Source organism: Aptenodytes patagonicus, chromosome Z, assembly GCF_965638725.1.
Source record: "Aptenodytes patagonicus chromosome Z, bAptPat1.pri.cur, whole genome shotgun sequence".
In the NCBI taxonomy this organism is placed as follows: Eukaryota; Metazoa; Chordata; class Aves; order Sphenisciformes; family Spheniscidae; genus Aptenodytes; species Aptenodytes patagonicus.
The window spans coordinates 51,413,994-51,432,350 of record NC_134982.1 but is presented as its reverse complement, the minus strand read 5'-3'; the positions used below and the strand labels follow the sequence as shown (position 1 = coordinate 51,432,350).

At 38.3% G+C, this 18,357-nt stretch overlaps 1 protein-coding gene across 1 annotated transcript in view; it reads left to right on the top strand.

Moving 5' to 3' along the window:
- The window catches only part of ROR2 (receptor tyrosine kinase like orphan receptor 2), a 159,486-nt gene that overhangs the window by 91,688 nt on the left and 49,441 nt on the right, over nt 1-18,357 (top strand). Inside the window, 1 exon segment of the mRNA XM_076362418.1 lies at nt 16,914-16,991. Coding sequence (XP_076218533.1) covers nt 16,914-16,991 — 78 coding nt within the window.

Genomic DNA, 18,357 nt, shown 5'->3' with positions numbered 1-18,357 from the left:
CTTTTTTATACTCTAGTTGACTGAAGTGGGATGAGTAGTAATTACAGCCTTTGTTCCCGCTGCTGTTTGCCAATCTGTGCTCAGTCTCCCTGAGCTCTTTCTCTTGCAAACGTCAGCTACAAAGTCTGTAGAGGAAAATGTCAACTTAACATAAAGGCTTCACCTTACTTTGTTATTCTGTGTTAAGCATTACTGCACCTAAGCAGCTTCTTTTGAATGCTTAGTCACTGGAATGTGGGGAAACTGCAGAAATTCAACCATACTTGTATCCTGGAATAAATGATTTTGCTCAATATATCTCATTAGGCACACTTTTGCACTGAACTGACATAGCTGGATCTTATACTAACCTCGCTGATACAATAGTTGTAGTTGATACGCTAGCACTTCGAGGTTGGTGTTGAGTGTTAGATTGTTTATTTATTTGAAATGCATATAAAAGTGTTTGGTTATTGACTTACTTGTTGTCATTGTACTGGTGTTCTATTAATAGCATTGTTATACATCTCTTTTAAAAAATAAATTAGAATTATAGCAATCAGAATGCAATAAATCAGACTGTGATACAGCCTTTTGTACTAACTAAAGCAGCAAGGGGCTGTTGCTCAAGTCACATTTTACCATAAATTGTAAGTCCACTAAGAATTACCATTTTATGACTCAGGCCAATAAGGTCACTTCAAATCGGCTTAAAAGCCTTGTTACAGTAACATAATACAGTGTATATGTTGCCTTTTTTGTTTATGAAGTAGTTTAACAAAGTCCTGCCAAACCAAGTGACTGAAAGTTTGCGGTAGCCTTTGTCTCATGGAAAGTGATGGGTAGAAGGGTGGATTATGGTAAGGGAATTCAGTCCTTCTGTGACTACTAGAAGTTGAGTTGCTGTGCCGTGTCAGCTCAAAGCTGATTTTTGCAGTCTACGAATCTCCTTCTTTGTCATTATCATTTAATTTTACTTTTGCCATTTTGTAGAACTTTTCCTGGAAAGGGGTTTATGCCAATTAAGGACTTCGTCTGTATTGTTCTTTTCTCAAACTCCTATTAGCAGTTGCAAGCATGCAAGAATTGCAGTGCTAGATACTCAGTTCTGACTTATCTTTCAACTTCTGCATAAGCTGTGAAATTCAGATTCTTTTACAGGTTTTGGAGGGAGGGCTTGGATTTTTTGTGTATTTATTTTTGTGCAGAAGAGGAGAAAAATAGGAGGGAGAAATATGTATATGTAGTTCAGCCTGTTTCGTTTCCTCTATATGCACAATAAATTTTTTTCTGTTCATTTATTATATTTAGATTGACATGTCATGTTTGCATGTTCAAGTTTACCACTGCTTCTTTCTGTTACAAAGACTGGTATATGTTGTGTTAGTTAGGCAAGTATAAGGAGAAAATGGTGTTCATTTACCTTGTGTTATAACTAAGATTTCTTGCATTAGCAGTTTGACTGGCTTTTAGTTTTATTGGAGATAGATATGTTTACAAATATACAGAGAATTTTCTTTTTTGAGGAATAAAATAATTTACTGTTCATTTTTTTCCAAGTAGGAGAATATGCAAATAATATATAATTTAATTTAATAAATAAAATGAAAATAAATATTCTTAGAATATGTTTCAGGTATGACTTCCATTATCCTAGGAGGCATCTTAATAGGCTTTTCTAATGATTTTTTTCTTCTGAAAAGTCATACTAGCAAAAACTCATGGACAGCCAAGTAACTGAGCAGAGCACTTAATAACCTGTTATCTGCACAGTGCTTACTTTATCAAATGAGTGAAGTTAGGTATTTCAGATTAATATATACAAGACAGAATACAGAGACAGAGCAGAGAAAAACAAACTAGCCAAGAATGACAAGGTCGAGGGCAATATATCAATTGGTTGGCTTTCTGGGTCATAGTAGTTTTAAATATTTGAGAAGCCATTCCAAGAGTAAAACAGAGTTCTTTGTTTTGTTTTAGATCTTTGACCAGATCTTATCTACATTCATAGAGCTGGACTGTAAATCACCAAGTCTCTTTCATGTTGGCTGCTTTGTAGAAAACCTAAGAGGCAGTAAGTAGTAGACGTAGTGGAAGATCCAGAGAAGCTTTTTCTTAATTTCATGTCTAGTGATAGAAAGTGCAGCGCATGCAAATAACCACTCCAGTCTTTTCAAAGATGCATTTCTTCAGTGCCACAGCAGACAGCTAATGGTTAGGTTGTGGTTAGCATCTCACTTGATGCTTTGAACAGAATTCCCTAAGTATTTTCCCAAAGCATGGGAACATGCATACATACCAGGAAAAATAACCTCCCATACGTTTAATAACACAGTAACTGCTACCTAATGCAGGTACTCTTCCAAGATTTAAAAATTTGGCTGTAGTTGAATTTTGTTATAGGAAGATGTAGATTCTCACATAACCCCAAAGAGTGAGGAGGAAACAGCTGGACGCTCACCAAAAAAAAAATGTTGTAAATAGCAAACATTTTAAAAAGCTAAGTGCTGAGAAATTAATGCCTGATAGTAGTAGAGAGGAAAAAGCTCTGTTTTCATGAAACTGGTTGCAGATGTAATAAACTTTCCTAGTCTTCAGTACCATGATAGATCACCTCTGACCGCTTTAATGATGGCATCTCTGTGACTGCTAGCAAAGATAGCTAGTGGTTGCTAATTTTTATGGTAGTCTTTTGTCACATAAATGTTATTTACTACAAATGAAGCTGAGCTCGCAGGCAACCATGAGATAACTATTTCTATTGCTGTGGAGCTTTGTCAGGTTAAACTCAAGCAACTGGGCTTATTGCATAACAGGAAATCCATGCTTTTGATGGGAAACAAACTGTTGGCCTCGTTTTAATGTTGACTAGTGTGTGCAGCAAAATGGTCAGACGAGTGAGAAGTGCACTCTGCTTTGAAGTCATCTTGCCAGCCAACTGTCTTGTACTGTTGTGAGTTTCCCTCTTCCACCCTGCTTGACTGGGCATGCCACTGTCACTCCTACAGCTTGGCTCCTTACGATCTTGACTGAGCCCCTGATCTGTGCATGCTGAGCTCAAACTGCCGTCTTCTCATTTCTGGCAGTTCCCTCTCTGAATCAGCTGCTGTGCCAAATACCGCAGATCACAGCCTGCGCAGCAGCGCAGAACAAGTTGGTAATTATCTGACGGGCTCTGTATCACCCAGACCTGGGAAATTCACATAGTGCAGGGAAAGTGGTTTGACTACATGTGCAAGCAAGGATGGAAAGATTTGATTCTACTTCTATTTTAATACCAGAGGAAACACACTTAGTATTTTAGAATATACCCAGTATTGAGAATAAACAGGAGCATTTGCAGTTAAAAAGTTCCCCATTAAGCTCAGCAGTTTTCTGTCTTTCCATTGCGCAGTAAGTGCCAACTATGCATATGTTGCTTCCATGTACATCACACAACATGGGACACTTCCACTGAAGCTTCATTATCAACAAAAGTCTTAGATTCCTACAAGTACCTAAAATCAGGTAATTTCTTGATGTTATTCTCTGCTATAATGGCTGTTTTGGTTGCTATGTATACAGATGCATTCTGGTTCTAGCATCCTCTTCTGCTTATTAGAGTTAGTCTTTTTGTATACTTCGGAGCTAATGCAGTTTTAAAGCTGTCCATAACTAACATGAAGGAAGGCAACTGCTTATACACTAGAAACAATTTATTTGACAATTGCTCACACTCCTTACAAAATTCGTATGGGATGACATTTAGATTGGCATGGTAGGCTTTTGCTTGCAACATTTTATGGTAATGTATAACACAAGTAAGTAATACCTGTTAAAATATTTGCTTAAGGATAATGAAAACCACAGCTGTCCACTTTGATTAAGTAAACAGTGGTTGCAAGGGAATGTATCAAATATAAAAGTAACATTTGGATTTGAGCAGAATACCTGCTATGTGTATTTTGAAACATAATAAAATGCATGAAAACAGAATACAAGTATGTCCCAATGTTAATTCTCAGTGTGAAGAACATTCTTCTTCCTTAAATCACAATCTTTTTCAAACCCAAAGCCGAGGGATCTGCATTATGGCTCAGAAGTATTAGGAATGAAGACCAGCATGTTTGGCAGTAGCTTGGAGTAGCTGTCGGCTTTTGTGCGCTTTGCACTTCAGGGGTGGAACCAACCAATCTTTCAGCAGTAAATGCTGCTGGTTCCACACAGCTTGTTCCACTCCCATCTGTGATTATGACTGCGATAGTTTACTCACAGATGGGAGCTTTTTCTTGCATTTGTTACAAATAAGAGGCTATCGCTTCAATTGAGTGCTTTTCTGAAAACACGTCTATGAAATCTCAGCTGTGGTTGTGTGCGACTTTCAGACAAGATTTGTTCAAAGTATAAGTAATAATTTGAGGTCATGGCTCAGTGCCATGAGTTAACCTTGCAATCTAAAATTAGATTGTGTGTGTTGTTTCTCACTTACATGTCATGAAAACAGGCGTTCTACAGCCACAGTATTTTTGATGATGTAGAAGCAAAACTGACTCATGTGATGAACAAAAAAACTATGGCAGTCACAGTAACAAAAAGGTGGGAAAGTTTGTAGTTTGCAAAGTAGGAGTTTATACATGCAAGATTCAGAGCTCTTTGGTGGGAAGATGCACCTTTGAAAGTGCACTGTACTTTACACAAGTGTTGCTTTCAGGAATCATTAAAATGGCAGTGTGTCAGCCTCGAATGTTGCTGCTGAAACCAAATTGTAATAAAATGGTTAAGGCTGATGTTGTGATTAGCATCAGTTACAATCATTAAACTGGATAATGAGGAATGATAGTGGGAGCTGAGGAAATCCCTGCCTGACTTGGGGAAATATGTAGCAGTTGGGTGGAAACTGTGAAGTGCTTTGAGCCCGCCTGCTAGTGAGTGCATGCCTGGCTGTCCTCTGCACCGCTGGGTTAGGGAAGCCACTCCTTGCTTTGCATGCAGGCAGATACGGCAGAAAGGGTCTCCTATGCATCGTTATATCATTTGGAAATGGCCAAGTGTCAGTGGGACTGTGAGCAAGTTTTCATTTAGTTCTTCCACTGTCCACCCACTGAAAACAGCATGTATCCACATCTGGAAGCACTCTGCTTACTCTGTTTTCCACCTCGGGGTTCTACTCTTTTATTATTATTGGTTTTGAGAAGAGTACAAGCAAATAATAGCCCATCTCTTTTCATGCAGAAAAGTGTTGCTTGGCTCTGTTAATTAAAGGCAGATAACAAAGAGCAACTGTATCAAAGTCCACTTATGCATCTGCGCTATTCCCCCCCCCCCCCCCCCCCCCCCCCGTAGCAGTGAAGGTAGTTTAAACAGCAGGAGAAACAGAAATGGGAGTTTCTTTCAGAGCAGACAACCATTATGACTTCTCTGTATGCATTCAGTTGTAACCCAAGAAGTCAAACAGATTCTACAGTAGGAAGAAAAAGATTTTTCCTATCTAGACTGGACAAGCAGCTATTGCAGAAATATTGCATGGTTTAGATATTTACTCTCAAATGAAGAAATCTAAATATTATTTTAACTTTATTATTAATGTTATTTAAATAAATAACTCCATATAAATAACGGTGAAAATGTAGGAAAACCTACTAAAATCAATAACATATCTTTTAAACTTTCAGTTAGAATAACTGGTTTGCATTTTTCAATGACTAAAATATAGATCAGGTGTTAGTTTCCTTTGCATCCTGGCATCCTTTCTTATCTTCGTCCTCCATTTTCTACACACACAGGCAAATGTGCGTGTGCGCATGCGCACACACATACTCATACAATGATGTTTAGCCACCGACAGTATTTGATCTGGTCACAAGTGCTGGGAGTGCTCACTTGTGACTTGCTTGGCCACACCACCTGCACACTGACTTGCTCCCTCCATACTTGCTCCATGGCCATCAGTACAAGCTGAACTGCTAGTGAGGGAGAGGAATTACTCTTTTTTTTGTGTATATAGACCATAACTAATTACTCATTATAAAGAGGACTTTCAGTAGAAAATTAAGGATTTTAAGCACTTGATCTAGAAACCAAGATACTTTGCATTAAAAAGAAATTTGCCCTGTCTAAGAATTGAGTCTGGTGTATTTAATTTTATGCCAACTGGTCATGAGCAAAACCTGTAGTAAGAAATAATTTTGACTAATGAGCAGCTGCTTCTCTTTGAACACAGTCTTTGGTGTTAGATATCAGCAGCATAACTTTGTAAAATCATGTTCTAATATGACTTAGTGGAGACAAATCCCAAGTGGGTAGGTAGAGCTCCAGATAGGCAGAAGCATACTTTTCTATCTACTTGGGTCTTTATAAAAACTGTGATGCTTGGTGATGGGAAAGAACATGAGCATCAATTTAATGATTTTATTCAAGGATGACTATTGCCCTATCATTGGCTCATTTGCCAGCCTTGGTTTCTTAGAATATTGATAACCCAGGCCTCCTGCCTGGGTGCCCAGGTTTCTCAAATTAGCATTTAGTATCAGGCAAACTGGGGTTTGAGAATTAACTATTCATTGGTCTCCACTGTATCCTTTCTGTCAGGAAGGCCATTATAATACTTACCCCTAAGTACTTTTATCATTCAAAAAATGCTCTGATTAATATGAACGTGCTATTTACTTTCACTGTTTTCCAGAGAGCAGAGTGGCTGGCTGTAACCACCCTACCTTCCAAGACTGGTGCTGCAATCCCTGTTTTTGAAATACAGTTAGAGAGTGAAAACTAAACAAACTGTAGGAAGGGTTTTTACACTTACAGAAGTTCCACTGCCTGTAGTTGTCAACCCAATCAGAATAACCATTAGGATAGGTAATAGCAGCTTCTACTGTATTCTGTTACACTCAGTTGTGATCTGTGCTGTTTTTATATTACCACCTGGACTGAGGGAGATTAATGTTGTTTTTTGTTTCAAATATAGGAAAGCATTTAAAAGTGTGCTTAGAAATAAGCCCGTTTTCAAGTGTCTGTCTGACTATGAGTGTTTTTCTGACTTGGAGTCTTAAAGATTTCAGCCTAAGGCTGCAAACAGGACTGGCATTTTTGGATTCTAAATAATTTTTCAGAAAAAAAGAGCACTGTGAAAATAGTTGTTTATCCCAGTTGATGGAGTGTTATACTCATAAATCATGATTATTTTCAATCTTTTGGTTGAGACTTTTGTTTTCACAGCCAGAAGCAGTAAAATAATCAATCATGTAATAATGCCTTGGATAATTATCATGTTGCTTGGTGTTCTTTGAGCTACTGCAGGTGTGTTCAGAGCCTCTATTGGTTGTGTTTAAACTGTGATTTTACAGCTGAGGTGGTGAAGAGCTTTGGAATGTACCCACAATTGCTTTACTTTTTTTTTTACTTTTCTTTTTAGTGTGATGCATTACCAACAAAGACCACTTGTTATGAAATCCAGAATGACTTGCGTTTTTTCCATGGTTCAAGGCTTTTATATGCTCCTCGGTATATTAACTTGGATTGCAATAATAATTGGATAGCAATGTTTGTGATAGCTAGTAGACTTAGTTCCATTGTTGCTAAATTAGAGATGACATTGAAATGCATTTGTGGTTTAAAAAGCCTCGAGTATTTTATGCTGTAAATACCGTGGAGTTCATTCTTATTTATTACACATTCAGTACAAGTTTTATTGGCATAATTACATCTCAGTTTGTTTCCTAATAGTGCTTTAATTTTTGCCTTTCTTTACTAGGAGCAAATCTAGCACTGTGCAGTGACTGTAAGGTTTCTCTGCAGCAGTGTGCAGGAATAAGGTTTAAGTCTGGAGTTGCATGATCAGTTGAAAGTGGCATAAATCACTACAGTCATCAAAAAACTCCCTCATGCCTTTTCTCCGTCCCAGCTTCTTGCTTCCATGCTGCTCCCTTCTTTGTGCTGACTCAAACACTCATGCAGCTGCACTGGGAACCACATCAGGGAGCTAACCTTTCCCCCTCTCAGCCCCTGGGCAACTGAGGTACAAAAGATTAAGGGATATTTACTGCAGACATGAGATTTGGGTGCCCACATGCTTTTGGAAATCCTGGTAGACATCTGTCTGCATCTTTTGGCATCAAATGCTTTTAGCAGTCTGGCCTAAGGTGACTTAGCCAGGACTTCGCAGGAAGCCCTAAGAATTGAAGTTAGGATTTGGATATTCCTTTGTGCAGGCTGGGTTCCTGTTTAATGATCTCCACTCTGTGTTGTAAAATAAGAGGAGCTGGACTTTATTGTAACTTTATCAAAAGAGTGTTTTGGCTGTGAATTAATAGAATAATTTGTAACCCAAAGCTTATCATCTTCAGAACTTGGTTGTGCGCTGAAAATGGTGACTTAAAATGAGTATCTTCTTTTCCATGGGTGCTGTTTGTTTTACTGTAATGTTGCGACAGCTGTTAATGAAGGTTCCTCTGTGAATGAAATCTGAATAAATCTTTATCTTTGGTTTGTCTCACTAAAATTTCCGAACTCTCATTTTATGTGGCAAATATGAGTTGCAGGAGGAAGAATCTAAGTTATTTAATAGCTAAGCTCAGTGATGAGGGTTGTATAATGAAAGGGTAAAGATTGACAGTGCAATTGAAAATGCAGCTGTGTGGTTAATGTAAAATATTCATTAACAGTATCAGGCATTAAAATAAATCAAAGTCTGTGTTTGAATCCCTGGTAATAATATTTTAAATGACTTACCTGATTTTGTTCTTTTCACGCTGACTTCATAGTACTTGGTGAGGTGCCTGGCTGATGACTAGATAAACTGCATCTTCAGTATACTGTTTTCTGTTTTGGAGGTTCATTGCAGCTCTGTGTGGAAATCAAGAATCATTCCTTCTCTGCAGTTTTGTGCTGATGGCCAGCTGATTTCTTTTATTGTGTTTTAGAGTGGTTTGATGGTAGGTTAATACGGATTGTTTTATTAAATGAGGAAGTTCTTGCAGGAACCTTGTGAAATTTGTAAAGCAGCTTTTTCATCATGCACTTGACTACTAGTTTTCCAAAACAGACAACTAGTCTATCTTGGATCAGTCTGTGAACACAAACATTCACAGTAACAGAGATTAATGCAATATGCAGATTCCCTCTTCATGCATTTAACTGACAAAAGGATGTCAAAGTATAGGATTTTGAATCTCTGTTAAGATGTATTTGAGAAATGAGGTCTCACTGTGCAGAATGAAGGTGGTTTAACATTTGTGTTTGTTTAGAATTTTATTTTAAATCAATGATAAATTTTCTGTCCAAACAAATAATGAAGCCCTTTTCATTGCTACAGATCATAAACCTCAGATCTGTCCCACATTTTGCAACAGAGTGTTTTTCCTGATACTTACTGAAATGAAACCATTTCAATATAGCTATTAGGTAAAATAGAAAAAAATCTAAAGAGGGGAAAATTCACACTAATGAAACAAGAGATTTGCTTCAATAAGGAATGCTTATAAATTGTGGGAATTTATTCTGTATAACTCAACCCTGGCTCTTGTAAAAGGTTTCTTGTCTGTGTTTTCTACCAGCTTTCTGAAGATTCTGTGACTTGCAGGCTGGTGTTGGTTTTACTTTAAATATACTTATTTAATGTTATTTTGATGTTATAACAGAGCAGGCTTAGAAAAGTTTACTCCCTTTCTAATGGTCTCACAGTGAGAGCTTTTTATTACTGTGAATTTAGCTGAAAGTAATTTTAAAGAATTTTGGATGGCTAAGGAATAAATTTAAATTAACTAGTTAACATACTATCCTGTGAATAGTATGCTTTGCGAGCTGATAGCAAGCTAAGAAGTGCCTGTTTTTCAGACTTCACAGTTACCCAAGTAGAGCAACTGCAACAAGAAGTGCAGGTTATTTCCCCCACCTTCAGCTATTTTTATGTGAAGCTGCAGCAGTTAAGCAACGTGTGCTGTGGAGGTTCTACTCTGCCATCACTATGAAAGGAGCACACTGATTTTATGCTACAAACTGCATCTTTTGTAGACTATTCACCACCCTTTACAGGTCTGCCAAGCCCACTCTGCAATTGGTTGCCAGGGGCTGCAGATGTTGGAAAAGAGAAATTTCAATGAAAGGCCCTGATTCAGCAGCCCAAGCGGCCTGCCTCCCCCAGCCAAAGTAATCAGATTGGCAGCTGAATCAAAGGGTACAGTGGGCCCTTTGTTTGGGAGCTCCAGAGGTTAGTAATTGACAGAAGGTCAACAAAGTTTTATGAAGAAAAGAACAGAATATTAGAGGGTATTAGGCTGAAGAGAGGGAGTTCGGGAGTTTTATGTTATTGGAAGAAAGTTAGAACTTGAGTCAAAGGTTACAGCCGCAGGAAGCAAAGGTTGCATATTGCTGTTTAAATCTGAAAATAGTTTCAGCTCCAGAAACAGGATTATTGATGAGTGGAAGGAATGGCTGAACAAAAATCTGCAGTTTCCCTAATTGTAGCTATGTGCAATTGCTAGTGTTGAAGGATTTATTTGTAAGCTTTGGGATTTAACATACAGTGGTAGAAGGATGGTTGTTTTCCTCATAAAATCATGAGACTGGAAGAGATCTTAAGGGGTCCTGTTTCACCCTGGGAGAAGAAGCATTAGCTGTATCTGTGCAGTATCGTGTGCAATAGATGCTTGCCTAATCTGCCACCCTGGAAAATTTCATTCACTGAGATCTGTGTGTTTGAAGAATGCTAGCTCTCAGTCCATGCCTAATCTCCTTCAGACTAAGCAAGTGTAGTAGTCATTCATTTTTTCTTTTTGTTGGTCATGTTTTGTAGACCATCCTCTTGGCTCTAGTTGTAGTATTTCAGTTTGACCTACATCCATCTTGAAATGAAATACAAAAAACTGGAGGAAGCACTCCAGGGCCTTACGAGCGTTGAGTAGACTGGAAGGATTACTGCTGTTTATGTGTCCCAGTATGATGTTTGCCTTGTTTGCAATAGCTTGAGATTGTTGACTTACGTTCAGTTCTAATCCATGTAAGCCAATTCAGTGTTGGCTTCTATGTTGGTTATTACTCATCTCTCTGCTTTATTGTAAATGCTTAAAAATAACCTCTTTGTTCCATTATTTTTCCAGGAATTGAAGTTAAGCTCATGGGTCTCTAATTCTCTGGCACTCCTTTTTACCCTTTTTAATAAATAATAGGAACTATTTGTGCAATTTCCCCTATTTTAAGACCTCATCTGTGCTCTGCAAGAACTGAAAGACAGTTATTAACATTGCATGGCATTGCATCAGCCAGCCCTTAACTGCTCTAAGTTAATCAGGCCCACTCTGGTTGAAAATACCTGACTTCGTTATTCTCTTCCTGTGTGAGGCTGAGGCCTTGTTTTGTCCCTGGTATCAATTATGATAACTGCCTCCTTGTGACTGGCTTTTTGATGAAGATTAATGTATTGTTTTGATGTCTGATTATGGCCATGAGCATTTTGAAATCTGTTTATTGCACTTACCTCGCAAGTAATGAATGATCTGTGAACTCATAACCATTTCAGAGGGAAAAATTTAGCTCTTTTATAATGAATGGTGTATGCTCTGTGAGTTGGCATTGTGATCTGTTAGGCAATTTAGTTTTCAAATGTGTGAAAGGGCATTCCTGTCTCAATAATATAGGATGTTTGCTTGTGTATTTTGCTGGTCATTGGCGCCTAAAATGGAGCAGTGGGGCTACCTGCGCTGGACCTTGTCAGTGAGCAAATCTTCCTCATATTTTCAGGAGAAGAGAACTGGCAGAAGAAGCAATAATTATTTATATTCAGTTTGGAAAAGGATTTTCTAAACTGCTTGTTTTCTTGCTGTGCAGTTTGCTGTAGTAAGTCAAAGGAACAGAATGTATTTTGTACATCAGAAATATGGAACACTGACTTCAAATATGGTTTCTCTTTTGGAGTTGGGATTTTCCTTAAATGAAAATAGCTTCCTTTATTGCCCTGAAAAGTTAAGAAATCCTTTTTGTGTGGGTGAGCAGTTTAAAAGAGGTACTATTTACAGCATCTGCATTTTACTTGACTGTGTGGTCCCTGAAAAGAGTGGTATTCCTGGGGATCTGACACGTGGCACATCTGGCACATATATTGTCCCATACTGGCAATTGGCATTCAGGCTGAGTTCTGGTTATGTTGATCTTGTCTCGTCATGCAATGTGCAAGGAGGACAGACACTGGTGGTCTTTTCTACCTGACACTATAACTGCAAATGTAAATTGAAGAAGTGGGTGTTCAGAAATAAGCCATGATACATTTTATGTCTGAGCAGAGAACATATGCAAGTGAAAAATGTGAGAGTAACCATACTGGAGCAGGTGAGAGATCTATGCAATCCTGTGTCTTGGCTCTGATGGTGGCAAAAAGGAGATGCTGAAGTAAAAATGTAAGAAGAGGTCTGGTGTACATAGTACTAATTTATGCTGGGTGTTTACCTAGCCTCCAGCCATTTTGAGCTCAGGGGCTTCCTGAGCTCAATCCTGAGTAGGATTTCTATGAATGGATTTTTCTCCATGAACTTGCCCAGTCTCACCTGTAGCCCATCTGAACTCTGCCTACAGCCTAACTACATCTTGTTAGAGAAAACTTTACCTTGTTTTAGCTTTGTTTTGAAATTGCTTTTTGCTGTTTTTCCCTCATACTGCCATTTCTTTTATGGAGAGATGGGTCTATCTTCTCTGAGACTCTCATGACTCCATAGACATTTACTGTCATTGACCTCAGCCATCTCCTTCCCACAGCGACAAATCCTAGCAGCTATACAAAACCTGGTTTATAACTTTAATTATCCTCACTGCTTTTCTCTGAAACTCTTCCAACTCTTCTGTACCCTTTTTGAGATGAGGGGACCTCAAGAGCACGCAATGTTCAATGTATGAGAGCAAGCCATAGATTTACACAGCAGCGTAATGATGCTTTCATTTTTATTCTTTATTCCTTTCCTAGAAATACCCAGTACTGTCTGGATTTGCTTTTCTTACTGCTTCTGAGAACTGAGCTCAATTTTGATGGAACTAAGTATTCTGAGCCCAAGATCTTGGTCCTCAGTAGTCACAGTCAGTTCTGAACAAGTCTCGTATTAATAATAAGCTTTCCCTACATTCACCTCGTTCCATTTGTCTCCATTATTCTCTGTCAGGTCTGTCTTTACTCCCATTCCCTGTCTGCTTCGCTTTCTTAGTAGCCTTGAATAAGAGAGTTTGATAGCCTGTGTACCCTTTAGCCATTTCTTTTTTGTCTTCTCCATTCCAGGAGCATCTGGGCCACCCAAAGCCCTCTGCCAGGAACTCTTTCAGGCTTGTACTGTACAAGCCTGTGCAGCTGTTTTCTGTACATACCTGCACAGTTGTCCAGCCTGCTGTAGGAGTTCCTCATACGCCAATGTGGATATGTTCATTGAGACACTTTCCAGACACCATGGTGATTGATTAGTCTTCAAATCAATATGTTAGCTACATATTTATGTAGTAGCATGCTAGTTAGCATACTTCTTGCCAGTGTGAGTTGATAATATCACACGTAAGGTTCAAATATTGAGTGTTTATCTTCTTACCAGTTTTTAATAACAACTGTTTTGTGGGTTGCTGCTGTTCTGCCAGTTTTGTGTTTTGCAAGTCTACCTTTTTTCTTAGCATTGTATGACAATGCTGTATTTGTAACAGCTATGAAAAAAGATGTGACTAGTATCTTTGTTGCATCTAAAATCAGTTTAATGAACAATTATATCTTTTCTAGCAGTAGCTGCTTACTGGTCGAGACTGACAGTGAAAATTGGACACCTAAAATTACTTTGTAGATTTTTCTCCCCATCAGGCAGTGGAACAACACATGCTGCCAGGAAAAGACACAGAAAGTAGGAAGAAAAGTAAAATGGGATACCCTTACTGAAATATTGAATAAACAAAGTGGGAAAAGAGACATAAGTTAAAAATCGGATGTGCACAGGAGCACAGTTGTGTAGGAATCTTCAAACAAGAATAAGACTGCAAAGAGTTGGTCATGGCACTTGATCAGGGTTGCATCTGTACTACAGTGAGGGGAATTAAAGAAAAAATGACAACAAGGATTATTATCTGTTGAGGAAAACACCATGGATTTACTCCTAGCAGGAAAAATGTACTAAGTTACTAATGCAAAACTGGAAAGCACTGAGAATAATATTCAACAGGAATACACACCTTTTTCCTTGAAATTCTTGACTGCAGGATTTTTTAATTCTGTTTAACTCAAGAGAAAAAGGTTTTATTTGGTTGTAGTGACTTGTTGCTCATCTGATCTGGAAGCATTTATGGTGTAAAAACCTTAATATTTCATATTGATAATAACTTTTTGGTGTTTTAAGTTGTGGTATAGAAAATTTAGGGTTAAAGCTTGGAATTCATAATAAATGTGGTTGAAGTAGAATTTTGCAGATTACAGAAAATATACGTTTTTTCATAAAAGCAAGTTTAAGTGCCAGATCTGTTTTGTATTTATATTTTACAAAGTACACAAAGGATTTTCAATTGTAACTTTGCTTAGTTATGGAGACTTTGCTGGTAGGTGGTGTCTATGGTTTGTAATTGTTCTCTGGTAAAGCACATCTGGAGATTAATGTTTTTTCCAGACACAAACATAGCAAGCACAAGAGTGAATCACACAAAACTATTACTGAAACATTTTCAAATCAGCAAATGCTTTCTTTCTTTCCGTCTTTATTTTGAAAAGCTTTATAAACTTAAAGAGATATGAGTCTTGGAAGGAGGGAAGAGAGAGGAAGACATACATTTCTGTGCTCATTTATCTGAGCTTCCAATGTTTTTTCCTCTTGTGAATCCCACTAAATGACTGAAGAAATGGAAACAACTATTTTAAAGTTGAACATGTGGTATTAAACCAAATCAGATCTTGGGCAGTTTGGAGTCTGGAGGTCTGAGCGTTAAGCAACCAAGTGTCCCCAAGAATGGGCTTTTACAAATAATGTTTCGTCCTGTGAATACTGGTGGATTATGATTACCAGAACAAGCCAAGTGCAGGTGCTTGTGGACTAAAAGAACAGTTGCTTTTCCTACTCTTCTTTTTACTCCAATGTCTCATCTTGGATTTACCTCCCTTGCAGCCAGTAAATGTTGCTGTCCTGTTCTAAACTTGTGTGACACAGAGGAGGTCGAACAGAAGCAAGGGAATAGAGGTGAACTAGCCTTGCTGCCCCTTGGTAAAAATGAGACGTGACGTATCTCTGCTGAAATTTGACAGAAAATCTCTATCATGCATTCATCAGTTCAAACTGAGTCAAACAAATCAACAAAACTTCTGTACAGTAAAAAGTCAGGCACTGAGTCTGCACCATGCCCTCAGGGGTGTGAAGACACACTGGGGCAGGATTTACAATGGCAATTTAAGATGCCACCACCTTGGCCACCAATTTCCATTTCTCCCTCCAGTCTGCAGATTAAGATTATCTATCATTTCCCTTGGCCAGTGCTGGGAGTGGCAGAAGATGACGTCCGCCCAAGCCTTAGCTGTTCCAATTTGAAAGAGGGTGTCTTACCAGGGGTACAGCGCTGACTTCACCATCACTCTAATTGGGGTGTCTGGGAATGAGCACACAACTCAAGTGGAATCAGTAGTACTGCCAGGCTAGGAACCTCAAGCAGTGGGAGAGGAAGGGAGAGATGTAGTAACAAGGTGGCAGAACTGTGACAAAATAAATACTTTCATACCGAGCCAGAGGTAGAGGATGTCTCTGATTTCTGTGTTTCACCTGGTAAACTTAAAGGCAAGTTAGCTAAATCTTCTGCTCTCAAATAATGTGTAAAAGCATAAAGGAAAAATAAAAAATAATGACAGTCTTGATTCTTTTTTTCTTTCATAATGTGGTGGAAGATAGGGATGGGGTTACTTGTGTTTCATCACTGTGACTTGCAGTCAGAGTGGTGTTGTAGGGTTTAGTCTGAAGGAAAGGGAATGGGGACAAAAGGAAGAGGGAGAGCCTTTTCCCTAGTTTCATTTTACCCAAAACATTACCACGTACATCCCTAACAAATCTACAACAAAAACCAGAGCTTTCACTTTGGATCCTGATGACCTTAGATTTGCATGCTCTTCCGGTGATATGCCTAGGTGATAAGGAATTTGGATGACTGAATGTAAATTAGGAAATACAAAAATACAGGGGATGTCATTTGAGAAGTTGTTTTAGTAAAACCACCCCTGTAGCTTTATCTGATTTATAAGTTCAGCTCTGTTCCTCACAGCATCATAATTTCAAAAGGGAGAGCAGACATGTGAACCCCCATTTTATAATGGTCAGGGTTTTGTAAGACCTGCAAAAGCAAAGGAACATGGAAGTACTGTCTGCTGTCTGCAGCAGCTGTTGGCTAGACATTGTTTCTAGCTTGTTCTGATACATGTTAGACAGAAACAAGGAGGGCACACAGAAAGGTGTCCGTCCATTTCATCACCCTTTGAAATACTTGGCTGATGGTTATTATATTTTCATTTCTGGGAGATAACTTTCAGGGGTGTGGCTGAGAATAGGATGAGAAAGTTAGCAGAGGTGATGAGTCTGACCTCCGGAAATAGAATCTGAATTACTGTAGTGTAACTTCAAGAGCAGATTTATGCCATTTTGTAACTGAGATTGTCAATAAAGCTCAGGTGCTGCTTAATTTGCTGGACCAGCACTGCTTTCAGGAAATGTTTGCGTTCTGTGTAAAACTGTGAATTTTATTCTGGTAAGAACTGGAAAGTGATTTTTAATGCTGCCCATGTTTGCCAAGCACAGGGTAAGTCCCCAAGGTAAATTATTGTGAAGTTTTCTAATCTGAGATGGATTGTTAGTAGGTGTTTCCTGTGTGCTACTCTGGAACCAGGATCTGGACTGAATGAGTTTGCTGAACCCACTGTTGTAATGCTGTTTAAGAGAAAGATTAACTCAGAACCTCAATTCAACAAAATCTTTTTTTTTTCCTAGGTGAAATGGAAATTCCAGATTCAAATGACCCTTTAGGTCATGCAGATGGACTTGAGAGACCAATTCCAACACCGAAAGGTAAAATTAATTATAGTTACTTTTTCTTCTCCCTGCCCAAATATAAGCATACTTTAGAAAGGACCAGCAAAATCCCGTTATTGTATGTTCACTTGATTTAACTGTGAATACAAGTGTGTAAGAAAGGCAGCCTTGTGTGACTTAATACTTCTGATTCTAAGCAGGGATAGCAAGGTTACAGGAGTCTATAAAAATTAATTTTTAAGCATATTCAGTCCCTACACACTGAGGGATTAGATGTTTGACCCAAACACAGAGGGCTATTATTACCTTCCTAGCATACTTTCTGTCACGCTGGTGCCATGAAAATGATTTAATTTTGTACAGTGCCACACTTGGCATCTATAGGTAAATCTTAAGTATTGGTATCTCTAAATATCTTTGGTTTGAGATAATTAAATCTGGCCCATGACAGCACAAGAATACTTACTTTTTAAGTACTCTGAGCATTAGTGATTTTTTTTTTTTTTAAACAGACTGTAATGGCAGAATTTCTAGTAACTTGTTAGTTAGCATAAATTTTTATGATACTTTATCACTTAAACTATAGATTCAAATGCTGTTCTTGGATCTGAAAATGCACATATTTACTGCAGATTGTGATTCCAATTACAATTTTTTGCAACTTCCTAAAGCAGGACATTTTTGGTGTTCTACCTGAACATTTTCTCATTTGTAGTACAGACTTTTTCTTTGTATGGATGCACTGCTGTAGTAAAGTCAACCCTTATGCTTAGAAAAAATGTCAGATAATCTTGTTAGCGTGAAGAGCTCAGCCTGCTTTCTGCCTTATCATTAGCATGCTCAGCAAGAAGAGCACATGTTGAAGCCTACGAAGCTCGGAGGTGCTGGTCAGATGTTCTTGGAGCTTCTCTTTCAGAGGAACATAAATTTTGAGGGTACCTTGGAAAATAGTCTCTGTTCTCATAGATATCCAATGTCATGTAATCCTTACTGTGCTTCACCTGAAAGCTAGTTAGATTTCTTACCTTGACTATGCTTATTAGAAGCTTTTTTTCAGAATCTTCTATTAATGTCTATCCTTAATTGGATAAAAGAAGACGTGTTTATGTTTGTGTATTTCTAACCATGTTCCTACTGATCATCAGTGTGGGACTGTGTCCTTCCCATTTGGGAGGAAGACTTGGTGTACTCCTCAATCCTTTTCCATTTTCTGAAGCTCCCAGATTTTTTTAGAGGATTAAACTTTGTCCTCCATTATGGGAATAAGTTTCAGTAACAGTCATTCCTGTCAGCAGCACTGTATGCTGCAGTTGTTTTATCCACTCCGCACTCGCATACCCACTACTTTTGATGGGAAAAGTTCTATGTTTAATCTTTAACTGCATCTGACAGTCTTGTTTAC